This window comes from Sebastes fasciatus, chromosome 2, assembly GCF_043250625.1.
Source record: "Sebastes fasciatus isolate fSebFas1 chromosome 2, fSebFas1.pri, whole genome shotgun sequence".
NCBI classification, from domain to species: domain Eukaryota; kingdom Metazoa; phylum Chordata; class Actinopteri; order Perciformes; family Sebastidae; genus Sebastes; species Sebastes fasciatus.
In genome coordinates, this window is record NC_133796.1 from 9,836,786 (window position 1) to 9,854,541 (window position 17,756).

Genomic DNA, 17,756 nt, shown 5'->3' on the forward strand with positions numbered 1-17,756 from the left:
CAGCATTGTAAGTACTGATTGCAGAACTGATGAAGCCTCTCAGATGAGATGTGTGTGTTACGTGTGCAAAAATAAACACGTTCATGTCATTCTGGTTGGGCTTCAACTTATTTTTATTTTTTTGTGTGTATGTGTGGATTTGTTGGTGGTAATTTTCCCTGATATAACTTATTCATAAAATAAAGAATTAAATTTAAATTCTGGTATCGTTGCGGAAATCATGACAACTTAACACTTTTGCAGATCTCTGCAACATAGTAGGTGACTGAATGTTCCCTTAGTTTAACCATAACATGGACCCACTGTGACTTGGTTAAGAGTGCCCTCTAGTGGCACACAAAATAACACAGGGTGATATCTTATATTGGGGAGACATTCACAAGCAGTTACTTGACTATGACTTGCCCAAAACTGCCAGTGATTATCATAAAGTGGGCATGCCTGTAAAGGGGAGACTCGTGGGTACCCATAGAACCCATTTTATTTCACATATCTTGAGGTCAGAGGTCAAGTCAAGGCCATGACAGTTTTTCCCGACCAACATTACGCATAAGTTTGGAGCATTATTTAGCCTCCTTTGCGACACGTAAGTATGACATGGTTGGTACCAATGGATTCCTTAGGTTTTGTAGTTTCATATGATACCATATATAGTATATATGTTGTACTATTTAGGATGCAAACTTCTTGTAATGTCAATGTGGTGAATGGTGTTCCTAATGTTCTGTGATGTAATTTCAATATAATGACACAATTTCATTTCTCAAGAATCTCATTTATTTCTCAAAGTCATTTATTTAAGTAAGATCACTTACTTAAAGGCACACTCTGTGATCCCAAAGCAAACAACACCAAAGTCAAAAACTGCATTTGAACCTGATATCAGTCCCAAATTGATTGACAGACCTTTTTATAACACAAAAACAAGTGCAAGACAACAACTAAAAACAATTATTATGAATTGTTTCTGATAAGCGTAAAAGGTTTGTTTACATCTGCGATGTTTCTTAAGATCTCTTGCAAAACATTTGCGTTGTCATATAAGAATCTAGGGAGGAAAGTTTAACTCAAAGGTCAATGTATGTATGTGGTGCAGGAATGAGTCCTAAAGCCCAGAAATAAGTTAGCATTTTAGCACTTCTGGTTCCCTCGTCTGGACGTCAATGATTTTTTTTAATGGCATAGCGTTATTAATATTACCGGTTTGTTTAAAGTAAAAGTTTGAAGACATTTTTCAACTTCTTCTCTTTACGCTGTTACCGTCTATGAGGGACATGGGATTGTTTTCCCCCAAAAGGGGGAGTGGTCATGTGAGCCAACTCTGGATGACGTATTGCCGGTCTGATGTATATGGAAAACATGTATGAATTTTGAAAATGGGCGTAGTTCCTCTTTCAGCCACACCATCAATCATGTTTCTTTTCATGGCTTTGACTCTCTACTCATGTTGCCTTTATTTTAAAATGACGGTGATGTTCAAGATGAACAAATCATTCCTCTCCCAGCGTTCATTTGTTTTTGCCGCAGATGAAGTTTCTCTTCTCACTACAGTTCATTATCTTCCAGCCTTTTTCGTAGGGAAGCTTGGCGCCGCAGTGCTGCTGCTGGGCAGGACAGTGAGGAAGGTCGGAGCTCGTCACCCTGTGTCCATTCATCCACCACCACTCACCAGCCAGGAATCGCAGTCCGATCCACACCTGCAGGAAACAACAGGGGCAATTGGCAGAAAAAACCACTGTGTAACACACAATCACTGAGACTCCAGGAAGTCACTGCGCCGGGCCAAGAAATAGTCCGTCACATAACCCCGTAAAAGCACAAACAAATTTTTGTACGGATTAAACAAATGTGCAGAGCGTCAGGGTGCGGCATCACCCTGTCTGGGTTTACTTCACAAGAATGATCGGCTTGCTGTATATTATCCCGCTTATTACACGGCTACTTCCTTAAGAAATTAATAATTTGACACAAAACCGGTCTGCAAGAGTCTGACATCGGAACTGTGCCCATAGCATCGGTCTGCTATACATAGCAACGGTCTTAGAACGCTGTGACTGACCAATCAGAATCGAGCATTCAACAAAGCTGTGTAATAAAATATGTTAATTCATGACCTTCAGGGGTGGCGGTAACCTTACCTTTGGACAGAGCTAGGCTAGCTGTTTCCCCTTGTTTCCTGTCTTTGTGCTAAGCTAAGCTAACCGGCTGCTCTCGGGGCAAGAAAGCAAAATTTCTCAGAATGTCGAACTATTCTTTTAACATCACAGTTACAGTGATATAACCTGACTACAAACACATACAAACTCTGCAGAAAAACATCAAACCTCATTAGTGGTTGCTTGCTGTGTTATTGTCTCTCTGTTCAACAGAAAGGTGTCTGCTTCCGGCAGGCTGACGAGGTCGTAATTTTCTTTTTCTCTACAGTGCTCCAAGGCCCCTTCCCATGTCTTCTTCTCCTGGGCCACACTTAGTCTTTCATCACAAATGAAAGGGTGAAGGTGATTGCAAGGTTGATTTATCCATTGTAGGTGAGATTGATGTTTCCAAACACAGCAGTAACCAGATTGTGGCTCACCTACAAGAACAAGGAGAGAGAGACTGAAATGACATGGACATGGTAGCATTCTGGTAAACATCATTTAAGAGTCATCCCCCCAAAACATTCATCCATCCATCCATTATCTGTAACCGCTTATCCTATTCAGGGTCGCGGGAGGGCTGGGGCTGATCCCAGCTGACATTGGGTGAAGATGGGGTACACCCTGGACAGGTCGCCAGGCTATCACAGGGCTGACACATAGAGACAGACTCACATTCACACCTACAGGCAATTTAGAGTGAACAATTAACCTAACCTGCATGTCTTTGGACTGTAGGAGGAAACCAGAGAACTCGGAGAATACCCACGCTAACACGGGGAGAACATGCAAACTCCACACAGATGGGCCCCAAGCCGGGTTTTGAACCTGCGACCCTCTTGCTGGCTTGTGGCAGGGGCGATTCCAGGATCTTTTAAATGAGGTGGCACAGGCGGGCCAAGAACCAGTCGGGGGTTCTTGACCCATTGAAAAAGCGTTTAAAATTGGCTTAGGTAACATTGGGCATGATTTTCAGGCTCTTGAGCACTGCTCTGTGTCCTAATACAAGACCAGGAAGTGCTCTAGCCTGGCAGGGCACCAAGTGGGGCCAATCGTGTTTCTGGGGGGGGGGCTACCAAGCAACAACGCTGTTAAATACTTAAATGAAAGCACACATGTTAATGTTAATGCAGGTATAATGTTCACCATCTTAGTTTAGTGTGTTAGCATGCTAATATTTGCTAATTAGCAATAAACACAAGTGCAGCCGAGGCTGATGGGAAAGCCATTAGTATTGCAGGTATTCGGTCATAAAACCAACTGTTAGAATATATAGAATAATAATAATACTGAATACTGTATATTATAAATTAGGGCTGTCACGGTTAACGTGTTAATGCAAAGTCGTTTTAACGCCACTGATTTCTTTAATGCATTAACGCAGCTTGTGATTTTATGATTGTTGATTGGTTTGCCAAGTTATGATTTGAGCATATGTTTTATGCTAAATGCAGTACCTGTGAGGGTTTCTGGACAATATTTGTCATTGTTTTGTGTTGTTAATTGATTTCCAATAATAAATATATACATACTTTTGCATAAAGCAGCATATTTGTCCACTCCCATGTTGATAAGAGTATTAAATACTTGACGAATCTCTCTCTAAGGTACATTTTGAACAGATAAAAAATGTGTGATTAATTTGCAATTAATCACGATTAAACATTTTATTGTTTAACAGCCCTAAAAAAATACATATTTTGAACTGCTGATTTGCCTAGATGAAGTGTTAAGGGATCACCGAAGTTATTACATTTCATCCTGTGGGGAACACGAATGTCAATCCACCCAGTAATTATTGAGACAGTTCAGTCGCAACCACAAATGTTAACCTCATGATGGCGCTAGAGGAAAAGTCAGGGGATCATGGACAGTATGACTCATCCTCATGTTACCATGGATATCTGTACCAACATCCATGGCGATGCATCCTCTATTTGTCGAGATATTTCACTGAAAAACAGAAATATCCACCTCATGGTGGCCTGAGAGGAGTCAGAGGGATTCATCCTCTGGGGAACATGAATGCCTGTTCCAAATGTGAATCCATCCAATAGTTATTGACATATTTCAGTCTTGATCAAAGTAGTGCAATGACAAACCAACAATCCAACATTGCCATCCATATGCAGCTAGTGTGGCTAAATAGTCCTACATTCAAATTTGAATTTAGTGGATGTAGCAAAGGTTAAAAACACTCTTTCATTACTGAAATTAAATCACATTTGAGTCCCTTAAATTGTGGAGTACATTAAAAGTGTAAACTGAAACTGGACTTGAGAACAACACTCAGTATGTATCGTCATTTTCCTTGCAACCCTGCTCACCAACATCCCAGTTGTCGAAGCTGACTTTCTCATCTCCTCTGGACCATCTCCAACCTCCTGTCTTTACCCGACGCAAACCAATCCAGCCTCCATACGGGACAAGCTCGGTGGCCTCCTCTAGGTTTGTGATGGTGACCAAGTCATCATGGAACTGTCTGCAGTGGCTCCGGGCAGACACCCAGTCCTTCAAATCGCTGATGAGGACAACCTTTGAAATGTTACTGACTGTAGACTCTGCACACGAAGGAGCGGAGAGGACGAAGACGAGATGGATGAGGAGAAGACTGGGGATGTTTCTCTCCATGTTGTCTTCAAAAAGACTTCAAAGTAGAGTTAGATCACCTTTCAGGGGTTACAACACAATGCAATAATTACAAAAAGTCTGTTAGTTTAATTACAAAACGCTATTTATTCATCGTACATCCTCACTGAGAGAGATATCTGGCAACTGTCCGTCACTGTCAATCAAACCAGACTAAAGGTAACTGGAATTGTATATGAGAATAGTGCTATACAGAGCAGCACAAAGCCAAACATCATTAATCACCATCTTCTGGTAAGCAATAGCCGAGGATGAACTCTGTCTCTCTCACACTACATTTATGCATAAACTTCTCAGTATCTTCTATTGGCACAGGCAAAAAATGAAAAGCTGGTACGGTTAAAAGATTTACACTAAAATCAACAGCTATGAACTCAACCTTTTTTTCCAAACAACAATCAATCCTGTTTCTGTGTTAACACTCACCATAAAGGACGGCACCGACAAAGGGAGCTCAGCGTTTGTTGAAAAGAGACGGGACGCTCCTTATTCAGAGACAGAGCTGATAGAGAGGGCTGTGTGTTATGTGGGACCTTTGCTAAGACCCCCACCAGGTATCAGAGCTCTGATGCGCCTGAGTTCCAACTAAACGGACCAATCAGAGCAGCGCGTAGAAACAGCTCAGGTCCCAGCAGTCTGGGTCGTTCACCTGAACATCCACCAAAACACACAAAGGACATCTTTAATCCCTTTTATCCTCAGCAGTCAAATGTCTGCAGTGATGCAAAGCGGAGAGAGACCAGGGAGCATCATCAACAAACAAACATGTGCGTCTTCTTTGATTTGCCTTTTACATTTACCTGAGATAGATCTGCATATTATTTTGCAAGAAGTACAAACCCAGACGGACATGCTGATATGTGCTTGAGTTAATTGGTTGAAATAACACAAAATATAGATTGGTTACTACAGTTCACAGTTCACACTAGCATTGTTAGTAACATTTAGGCTGCGTTTTGCAAAAAATTTGACCGAGCTGGTTGTGTTGTTTCAGCACTGTCGCCTCACAGCAAGAGGGTCGCAGGTTCAAACCAGGCTTGGGGCCCTTCTGTGTGGAGTTTGCATGTTCTCCCCACACAAGACATGTAGGTTAGGTTAATTGTTGACTCTAAGTTGCCCGTAGGTGTGAATGTAAGTGTGAATGGTTGTCTGTCTCTATGTGTCAGCCCTGTGATCGTCTGGCGACCTGTCCAGGGTGGACCCCGCTTTCGCCCAATGTCAGCTGGGATCAGCTCCAGCCCCCCCGTGACCCTGAATAGGATAAGCTGTTACAGATAATGGATGGATGGATGATTGTGTTGTGTTTTTACATGATACCAACCGTGACATGGTTGGTACCAATGGATTCCTTAGGTTTTGTAGTTTCATATGATACCATATATAGTATATATGTTGTACTATTAGGGATGCAAACTTCTTGTAATGTCAATGTGGTGAATGGTGTTCCTAATGTTCTGTGATGTAATTTCAATATAATGACACAATTTCAATTCTCAAGAATCTCATTTATTTCTCAAAGTCATTTATTTAAGTAAGATCACTTACTTAAAGGCACACTCTATGATCCCAAAGCAAACAACACCAAAGTCAAAAACAGCATTTGAACCTGATATCAGTCCCAAATTGATTGACAGACCTTTTTATAACACAAAAACTAGTGCAAGACAACAACTAAAAACAATTATTATTAATTGTTTCTGATAAGCGTAAAAGGTTTGTTTACATCTGCGATGTTTCTTAAGATCTCTTGCAAAACATTTGCGTTGTCATATAAGAATCTAGGGAGGAAAGTTTAACTCAAAGGTCAATGTATGTATGTGGTGCAGGAATGAGTCCTAAAACCCGGAAATGAGTTAGCATTTTAGCACTTCTGGTTCCCTCGTCTGGACGTCAATGTTTTTTTTTAATGGCATAGCGTTATTAATATTACCGGTTTGTTTAAAGTAAAAGTTTGATGACATGATTCAACTTCTTCTCTTTACGCTGTTACCGTCTATGAGTGAGAAGGGATTGTTTTCCCCCAAAAGGGGGCGTGGTCATGTGAGCCAACTCTGGATGACGTATTGCCGGTCTGATGTGTATGAAAAACATATATGAATTTTGAAAATGGGCGTAGTTCCTCTTTCAGCCACACCACCAATCATGTTTCTTTTCATGGCTTTGACTCTCTACTCATGTTGCCTTTATTTTAAAATGACATTGATGTTCAAGATGAACAAATCATTCCTCTTCCAACGTTCATTTGATTTTGCCGCATAGGAAGTTTCTCTTCTCACTACAGTTCATTATCTTCCAGCCTTTTTCGTTGGGAAGCAGGGCGCCGCAGTGCTGCTGCTGGGCAGGACAGTGAGGAAGGTCAGAGCTCCTCGCCCTCTGTCCATTCATCCACCACCACTCACCAGCCAGGAATCGCAGTCCGATCCACACCTGCAGGAAACAACAGGGGCAATTGGCAGAGAAAACCACTGTGTCACACACAATCACTGAGACTCCAGGAAGTCACTGCGCCGGGCCAAGAAATAGTCCGTCACATAACCCCGTAAAAGCACAACCAAATTTTTGTATGGATTAGAAAATGCGCAGAGCGTCAGGGTGCGGCATCACCCTGTCTGGGTTTACTTCACAAGAATGATCGGCTTGCTGTATATTATCCCGCTTATTACACGGCTACTTCCTTAAGAAATTAATAATTTGACACAAAACCGGTCTGCAAGAGTCTGACATCGGAACTGCGCCCATAGCAACGGTCTTAGAACGCTGTGACTGACCAATCAGAATCGAGCATTCAACAAAGCTGTGTAATAAAATATGTTAATTCATGACCTTCAGCGGTGCTGGTAGCCTTACCTTTGGACAGAGCTAGGCTAGCTGTCTCCCCTTGTTTCCTGTCTTTGTGCTAAGCTAAGCTAACCGGCTGCTCTCGGGGCAAGAAAGCAAAATTTCTCAAAATTTCAAACTATTCTTTTAACATCACAGTTACAGTGATATAACCTGACTACAAACACACACAAACTCTGCAGAAAAACATCAAACCTCATTGGTGGTTGCTTGCTGTGTTATTGTCTCTCTGTTCAACAGAAAGGTGTCTGCTTCCGGCAGGCTGACGAGGTCATAATTTTCTATTGCTCTACAGTGCTCCAAGGCCCCTTCCCATGTCTTCTTTTCCTGGGCCAGATCCAGTCTTTCATCACACATGAAGGGGTGAAGCACATAGCAATGATGATTTTCCCATTTTAGGTGAGATTGACGCTTCAAAACACAGCGGTAACCAGATTGTGGCTCACCTACAAGAACAAGGAGAGAGAGACTGAAATGACATGGACATGGTAGCATTCTGGTAAACATCATTTAAGAGTCATCCCCCCAAAACATTCATCCATCCATCCATTATCTGTAACCGCTTATCCTATTCAGGATCGTGGGGGGAGCTGGAGCCGATCCCAGCTGACATTGGGCAAAGACGGGGTACACCCTGGACTGGTCGCCAGACTATCACAGGGCTGACACATAGAGACAGACAACCATTCACACTCACATTCACACCTACGGGCAACTTAGAGTCATCAATTAACTTAACCTGCATGTCTTTTGACTGTGGGAGGAAACCGGAGAACACGGAGAAATCCCACGCTAACACGGGGAGAACATGCAAACTCCACACAGAAGAGCCCCAAGCCGGGTTTGAACCTGCGACCCTCTTTCTGTGAGGCAACAGTGCTGACCCAACACAACCAGCTCGGTCAAATTTTTTGCAAAACGCAGCCAAAATGTTACTAACAATGCTAGTGTGAACTGTGAACTATAGTAACCAATCTATATTTTGTGTTATTTCAACCAATTAACTCAAGCACATATCAGCATGTCCGTCTGGGTTTATACTTCTTGCAAAAAAATATGCAGATCTATCTCAGGTAAATGTAAAAGGCAAATCAAAGAAGACGCTCATGTTTGTTTGTTGATGAGAACTGTAATCCCAATTAAGGCTCCCTGGTCTCGCTCTGCTTTGCATCACTGCAGACATTTGACTGCTGAGGATAAAAGCGATTAAAGATGTCCTTTGTGTGTTTTGGTGGATGTCCAGGTGAAAGACCCAGACTGATGACACTGAGGTGACAGTGCTAACTGCCCCCAAAACATTCTATAAAATACTAAGCTTGGTAGCTGGTGCTCCAGCTCGGCGGGGCACCAGATGGGGCCAATCATGTTTCTAGTAACACAAATTCGTTTTAACGCAACTAATTTCTTTAACGCAGCTTGCGATTTTATGATTTTAGCGGGATCACTTTTATAACTAGAAAGAAGATACTGCTATCATATGAAACTAGAAAACCTAAAGAATACATTGGTACCAACTATGTTGTACTAGCTTGTCGCAAACTGCAAACTTATGCTAAATTTTTAATTGAAAAACTGGCATGGCAATTTTTAAAGGTGTCCCTTGACTTCTGACCTCAAGATATGTAAATGAAATGGGTTCTATTGGTACCCACGAGTCTCCCCTTTACAAACATGCCCACTTTATGATAACCACATGCAGTTTGGGGCAAGTCATAGTCAAGTCAGCACACTGACACACTGACAGCTGTTGTTGCCTGTTGGGCTGCAGTTTGCCATGTTATGATCTGAGTATATTTTTTATGCTAAATGCAGTATCTGTGATGGTTTGTGTTATTAATTGATTTCCAATAATAAATATATACATACATTTGCATAAAGCAAGCATATTTGTCCACTCCCATGTTGATAAGAGTATTACTGTATATACTTGCGAAATCTCCCTTTAAAGCTGAAGTAGGCGATATTGGAGCAAATATGATTAAAAAAAGTTATTTTTATAAAACGGTCGCTATATCGCGACAGTAGTACATGAAACAGGTAACTTGAAAAAAAGAATGTGTCCTCCGGTGCTTCAACAACATCTGCAAGATTTCACAGACCGGAGGAAAACTAGCAGTCAGAGCTGATCTGGGATCTGCTGTCCATCTGCCATCTATGAGAGCCGGCTGTCAATCACTCACAAACTCCGACCAAACGGTCAAACTAGGCCGCGCTGATCAAATATGAATCAATATTCTGTTACTGTAATGTTTATTTCTCACCTCAAATGTTTTCAGAATCATCTTGTAGTGCACGGTTTAGCTGTAACATGAGAAAGTTTGATACCCTGCAGCCATGTTGAAATCTCTTGAAGGAACGCCAAGCACCGGTCACATGACCGGAGCACAGCCAATAGGAACACTCTCTCTCTGAAATTACCTATGATTAGCCAAAGTCTCCCTAAACAGAGCCGTGATGAGGTGCAGAAGTCTAGTTTTCTCTCAGAACACTTGAATAACAATATGCTGAAAGGTTATTATGGAATTTTTGCCCATTGATGCCAAAAATATTCTGCCTACTGCCACTTTAAGGTACATTTTGAACAGATAAAAAATGTGTGATCAATTTGAAACTGAAACTGGACTTGAGAACAACACTCAGTATGTATCGTCATTTTCCTTCCAACCCTGCTCACCATCATCCCAGTTGTCGAAGTTGACTTTCTCATCTCCTCTGGACCATCTCCAATCTCCTGATACCCGATTCAAACCAATCCAGCCTCCATACGGGACAAGCTCGGTGGCCTCCTGTTGGTTTGTGATGGTGACCAAGTCACCATGGAACTTTCTGCAGTGTTTCTGGGCAGACCACCAGTTCTTCGAATCGCTGATGAAGATAACTTTTGAAATGTTACTGACTGTAGACTCTGCGCACGGAGGAGCGGAGAGGACGAAGAAGACGAGGTGGATGAGGAGAAGACTGAGGATGTTTCTCTCCATGTTGTCTTCAAAAAGACTTCAAAGTAAAGTTAAGTCACGTTACACATGTTACAACACAATGCAATAATTACAAAAAGTCTGTTACTTTAATTACAAAACACAATTTATTCATCGTACATCCTCACTGAGAGAGATATCTGGCAACCGTCGACCACTGTCAATCAAACCACACTAAAGGTAACTGGAATTGTATATGAGAATAGTGCTATACAGAGCAGCACAAAGCCAAACATCATTGATCACCATCTTCTGGTAAGCAATAGCTGAGGATGAACTCTGTCTCTCACACACTACATTTATGCATAAACTTCTCAGTATCTTCTATTGGCACAGGCAAAAATGAAAAGCTGGTACGGTTAAAAGATTTACACAAAAATCAACAGCTATGAACCCAACCATTATTTTTTTTCAAACAACAATCAATCCTGTTTCTGTGTTTACACTCACCATAAAGGACGGCACCGACAAAGGGAGCTCAGCGTTTGTTGAAAAGAGACGGGACGCTCCTTATTCAGAGACAGAGCTGATAGAGAGGGCTGTGTGTTATGTGGGACCTTTGCTAACACCCCCACCAGGTATCAGAGCTCTGATGCGCCTTAGTTCCACCTAAACGGACCAATCAGAGCAGCGCGTAGAAACAGCTCAGGTCCCAGTAGTCTGGGTCGTTCACCTGGACATCCACCAAAACACACAAAGGACATCTTTAATCGCTTTTATCCTCAGCAGTCAAATGTCTGCACTGATGCAGTGCAGAGCGAGACCAGGGAGAATTATTGGGATTACAGTTCTCATCAACAAACAAACATGAGCATCTTCTTTGATTTGCCTTTTACATTTACTTGAGATAGATCTGCATATTATTTTGCAAGACGTACAAACCCAGACGGACATGCTGAAATGTGCTTGAGTTAATTGGTTGTTACAGATAATGGATGGAGGGATGGTTGGGTTGTGTTTTCAGGGCCAGCGTAAGGCAAAGGCCATATGGGCGGTCGGCTAGGGTGGCACTTTCTGGGGGGTGCTGGTCGCCTCCTAAAAGTGTATTTCTTTAAAAAAAAAAAAATTTAAAAACATGCTGGTGGGCACCTTTCTTTACTTTCTGCACTGAGATAACAAATGAACAAATAAATAAATAAAGAAATATACTTTTCAAACTGACTAAACACTTTAAAGCCAACAATATCAGTGACCAATTGTTCATTTATATTGTCGGAAGCACTTGGCCTGTCAAGGAAACGTCATCAGGACTGGTTTGACAACAACTCTACAGAAATCAAATCACTCCTGCAAGCAAAACATGAAGCCCACAAAGCTCTCTTGGCCAACCCTGGATCCTCCACTCTGAAAGCCACTTTTGCTGAGGCAAGAGCTACAACCCAGCATGCGCTCCGGACCATGGAAGACGCCTGGTGGATGCAGAGGGCACAAGAAATCCAAAAGTTTGCAGACTGCAACAACACCTAGGGCTTCTATGATGCCATCAAAGCTATATATGGCCCCAGGAGGCAAACCATTGCCCCTGTCCGATCAGCAAACGGGAACACTCTCCTCAAGGACCGCCATGATATTCTTGGCCGCTGGGCGGATCATTTTGAGACCCTCCTCAACCACACCAACCCCGTTGATCTCCATATCCTTTAATAAACTCACAGATCTTCCACCAATCCTCCCTCTTGACACTCCACCACAGTTCTCTGAAACCTGTAAAGCCATTAAAAGCCTAAAGAACAACAAAAGGACCTGATGGCATCCCGGCAGAGGTCCTCAAACATGGGGGGTTCCTCATCACCTACATCTCCTGATCATAAACATCTGGAAGTCCGAGATGGATGCTAACATTGTGGTCATCTACAAACAGAAGGGCGATAGAGCCATCTGCGGGAACAGCCGCGGAATCTCTCTCATCTCCATCGCAGGAAAAGTGCTGGCAAAGATCATGCTTAATAGGCTGGTGGAGTACATTTCGGAAAGTGCTCTCCCAGAAACGCATTGTGGTTTTTGGAAGTCCAGATCCACTACCGACATGATCTTTGTTTTACGGCAGCTACTAGAGAAGAGCAGAGAACAACACAAGGACCTGTACATTGCCTTCATCGACCTCAGCAAAGCCTTTGACACCATAAACCGTGAAATGCTCTAGAAACAGCTCTCCAAACTTGGGGTACCACCCAAGTTTCTTTCCATCCTGCAGCAACTGCATGATGGGATGCAAGCCAGAGTTCTCACAGGAGGACTCCAGTCAGAGTCCTTCATGGTCAACACAGGGGTGAAGCAGGGCTGTGTCTTGGCACCGGTCCTGTTCAATCTCCTCCTCTCAGCCATTACCCACCTCTTCCACCATACCCTGGGATACAGAGATGGAGTTCACATGGAGTATCACCTTGATGGAAGTCTATTCAACATCTGACGGCTCCAGACCCACACAAAGAAAAAGACAAGCCAAATCCGTGAGCTCCAATACGCAGATGACTGCGCTGTCTTTGCACATAACCCAGAGTCCATGCAGCATGCCCTAAACACAATCTCCAGCCTATACCAGTCCTTTGGGCCAGCTCGTACAATAAAGACCTCTGAATTACTGTAGACCTCTGTTGATTGTGCTCATCACATCGATTGTGCTTATCACATCGATTGTGCTCATCACATCGATTGTGCTCATCACATCGATTGTGCTCATCACATCGATTGTGCTTATCTTGGTGTCACATGAGAGATGATGAGTTCATTGAGGTCACTGTGATAGTCATCACTTAAACTAAGGTGTGAATGATGTAAAATCACCTTGGGATATCCGGACAGCATTGTAAGTACTGATTGCAGAACTGATGAAGCCTCTCAGATGAGATGCGTGTGTTACGTGTGCAAAAATAAACACGTTCATGTCATTCTGGTTGGGCTGCAACTTATTTTCATTTTTCCTGTGTATGTGTGGATTTGCTGGTGTGGATTTTAGCCTTTCCCTGATATAACTTATTCATGAAATAAAGAATTTTAAATTCTGGTATCGTATGCGGAAATCATGACAAATTAACACTATTGCAGATCTCTGCAACACTGTAGGTGACTGAATGTTTCCTTAGTTTAACCACAATATGGACCCACTGTGACTTGGTTAAGAGTGCCCTCTAGTGGCACACAAAATAACACAGGGTGATATTTTATATTGGGGAGACATTCACAAGCAGTTACAATACAGACCCAAATTTGGGAGAAAACACTTTTATTTTTGCCTACACCCTATATTTTTGTTATAGTATAAAGGAGTTAAAGGTGTGTATTTTACCACAAAAAGAAAATATACTACTGACATATTAGGGCTATACAGTGTACATATTAGGGCTGTCAATCGATTAAAATATTTAATCGTGATTCATCACATGATTGTCCATAGTTAGTCGTAATTAATTGCAAATTAATCTCACATTTTCTATCTTTTCAAAATGTACCTCAAAGGGAGTTTTGGCAAGTATTTTACACTATTATCAACATAGGAGTGGGCAAATATGCTTGCTTTATGCAAATGTATGTACACATTTATTATTGGAAATCAATTAACAACACAAAACAATGGCAGATATTGTCCAGAAACCCTCACAGGTACTGCAGTTACCATAAAAAAATATGCTCAAATCATAACATGGCAAACTCAAACCCAACAGACAGCAACAGCTGTCATTGTGTCAGTGTGCTGACTTGACTATGACTTGCCCCCATCTGCATGTGATTATCATAAAGTGGGCATGTCTGTAAAGGGGAGACTCGTGGGTACTCATAGAACCCATTTTTATTCACATATGATGAGGTCAGAGGTCAAGGGGCCCCTTTGAAAATAGCCATGACAGTTTTTCCCCGCCAAAATTAAGCATAAGTCTGGAGCGTTATTTCACCTCCTTCGTGACACGTGATTATGACATGGTTGGTACCAATGGATTCCTTAGGTTTTGTAGATTCATATGAGACCATATATAGTATATATGTTGTACTATTAAAGATGCAAACTTCTTGTAATGTCAATGTGGTGAATGGTGTTCCTAATGTTCTGTGATGTAATTTCAATATAATGACACAATTTAATTTTCAAGAATCTCATTTATTTCTCATTTATTAAGTCATTTATTTAAGTTAGATCACTAACTTAAAGGCACACTCTATGATCCCAAAGCAAACAACACCAAAGTCAAAAACACAACATTTGAACCTGATATCAGTCCCAAATTGATTGACAGACCTTTTTATAACACAAAAACTAGTGCAAGACAACAACTAAAAACAATTATTATGAATTGTTTCTGATAAGCTTAAAAGGTTTGTTTACATCTGCGATGTTTCTTAAGATCTCTTGCAAAACATTTGCGTTGTCATATAAGAATCTAGGGAGGAAAGTTTAACTCAAAGGTCAATGTATGTATGTGGTGCAGGAATGAGTCCCAAATACCAGAAATAAGTTAGCATTTTAGCACTTCTGGTTCCCTCGTCTGGACGTCAATGATTTTTTTTAATGGCATAGCGTTATTAATATTACCGGTTTGTTTAAAGTAGAAGTTTGATGACATGATTCAACTTCTTCTCTTTACGCTGTTACCGTCTATGAGGGACACAGGATTGTTTTCCACCAAAAGGGGGCGTGGTCATGTGAGCCAACTCTGGATGACGTATTGCCGTTCTGATGTATATGAAAAACATATATGAATTTAAAAAATGGGCGTAGTTCCTCTTTCAGCCACACCACCAATCATGTTTCTTTTCATGGCTTTGACTCTCTACTCATGTTGCCTTTATTTTAAAATGACATTGATGTTCAAGATGAACAAATCATTCCTCTCCCAGCATTCATTACTTTCTGCCGCATAGGAAGTTTCTCTTCTCACTACAGTTCATTATCTTCCAGCCTTTTTCGTTGGGAAGCAGGGCGCCGCAGTGCTGCTGCTGGGCAGGACAGTGAGGAAGGTCGGAGCTCCTCGCCCTCTGTCCATTCATCCACCACCACTCACCAGCCAGGAATCGCAGTCCGATCCACACCTGCAGGAAACAACAGGGGCAATTGGCAGAGAAAACCACTGTGTCACACACAATCACTGAGACTCCAGGAAGTCACTGCGCCGGGCCAAGAAATAGTCCGTCACATAACCCCATAAAAGCACAACCACATTTTTGTACGGATTAAACAAATGTGCAGAGCGTCGGGGTCCGGCATCGCCCTGTCTGGGTTTACTTCACAAGAATGATCGGCTTGCTGTATATTATCCCGCTTATTACACGGCTGCTTCCTTAAAAAAATAATAATTTGACAAACAAACGGTCCGCCAGAGTCTGACATCGGAACTGTGCCCATAGCAACGGTCTGTTATACATAGCAACGGTCTGCTATAAAGAAATAAAAGACCGTAGAACGCCGTGATTGACCAATCAGAATCGAGCATTCAACGAAGATGTGTAATAAAATGTGTTAATTCATGACCTTCAGGGGTGCTGGTAGCCTTACCTTTGGACAGAGCTAGGCTAGCTGTTTCCCCTTGTTCCCTGTCTTTGTGCTAAGCTAAGCTAACCGGCTGCTCTCGGGGCATGAAAGCAAAATTTCTCAAAATTTCAAACTATTCTTTTAACATCACAGTTACAGTGATATAACCTGACTACAAACACACACAAACTCTGCAGAAAAACATCAAACCTCATTATTGGTTGCTTGCTGTGTTATTGTCTCTCTGTTCAACAGAAAGATGTTTCTGGCAGCGACTTCCGGCAGGCTGACGAGGTCGTAATTTTCTTTTTCTCTACAGTGCTCCAAGGCCTCTTCCCATGTCTTCTTTTCCTGGACCAGGTCCAGTCTTTCATCACAAATGAAGGGGTGAAGCTCATTGCAAGGATAATTTGCCCATTTTAGGTGAGATTGACGTTTCCAAACACAGTGCTCATAACGGTCTGGTTCACCTACAAGAACAAGGAGAGAGAGACTGAAATCACATGGACATGGTAGCATTCTGGTAAACATCATTTTCATCCCCTCAAAACATTCATCCATCCATCCATTATCTGTAACAGCTTATCCTATTCGGGGTCGCGGGGGGGCTGGAGCCGATCACGGCTGACATTGGGCGAAGACGGGGTACACCCTGGACAGGTCGCCAGACTATCACAGGGCTGACACATAGAGACAGACTCACATTCACACCTACGGGCAATTTAGAGTCAACGATTAACCTGCATGTCTTTGGACTGTAGGAGGAAGCCGGAGAACCCGGAGAAAACCCACGCTAACACGGGGAGAACATGCAAACTCCACACAGATGGACCCCAAGCCGGGTTTTGAACCTGCGACCCTCTTGCTGGCTTGTGGCAGGGGCGATTCCAGGATCTTTTAAATGAGGTGGCACAGGGGGGCCAAGAACCAGTCGGGGGTTCTTGACCCGTTGAAAAAGCGTTTAAAATTGGCTTAGGTAACATTGGGCATGATTTTCAGGCTCTTGAGCACTGCTCTGTGTCCTAATACAGGTGGTATTACATGAAAAGTGGCGATGCACAAGACCAGGAAGTGCTCTAGCCTGGCGGGGCACCAAGTGGGGCCAATCATGTTTCTGGCCGGGGGGGTGGGGGGGGGGCTACCGAGCGACAACGGTGTTAAATACATGAAAGCACACATGTTAATGTTAATGCAGGTAGCATGCTAATATTTGCTAATTAGCACTAAACACAAGGGCAGCCGAGGCTGATGGGAAAGCCATTAGTATTGCAGGTATTCGGTCATAAACAAACTGTTAGAATATATATAATAATAATAATACTGAATACTGTATATTATAAATTAGGGCTGTCACGGTTAACGTGTTAATGCAAAGTCGTTTTAAAGCCACTGATTTCTTTAAAGCATTAACGCAGCTTGTGATTTCATGATTGTTGATTGGTTTGCCAAGTTATGATTTGAGCATATGTTTTATGCTAAATGCAGTACCTGTGAGGGTTTCTGGACAATATTTGTCATTGTTTTGTGTTGTTAATTGATTTCCAATAATAAATATATACATACTTTTGCATAAAGCAGCATATTTGTCCACTCCCATGTTGATAAGAGTATTAAATACTTGACGAATCTCTCTCTAAGGTACATTTTGAACAGATAAAAAATGTGTGATTAATTTGTATTAATCACGATTAAACA

The 17,756-nt window shown here is 42.1% G+C and overlaps 1 protein-coding gene across 1 annotated transcript; it reads right to left on the reverse strand.

Annotated features, from left to right (window-relative positions):
* Positions 1-6,337: 6,337 nt before the first annotated feature.
* On the reverse strand, positions 6,338-10,603 carry LOC141761691 (secretory phospholipase A2 receptor-like). Its single transcript, XM_074625248.1, has 3 exons — positions 10,300-10,603; positions 7,821-8,071; positions 6,338-7,214 (listed from the first exon to the last, which is right to left on the reverse strand). Exons 1-3 carry the CDS (start codon positions 10,601-10,603, stop codon positions 7,026-7,028), a joined length of 744 nt encoding a protein of 247 aa, XP_074481349.1. The 3' UTR covers positions 6,338-7,025.
* Between the last annotated feature and the right edge of the window lie 7,153 nt (positions 10,604-17,756).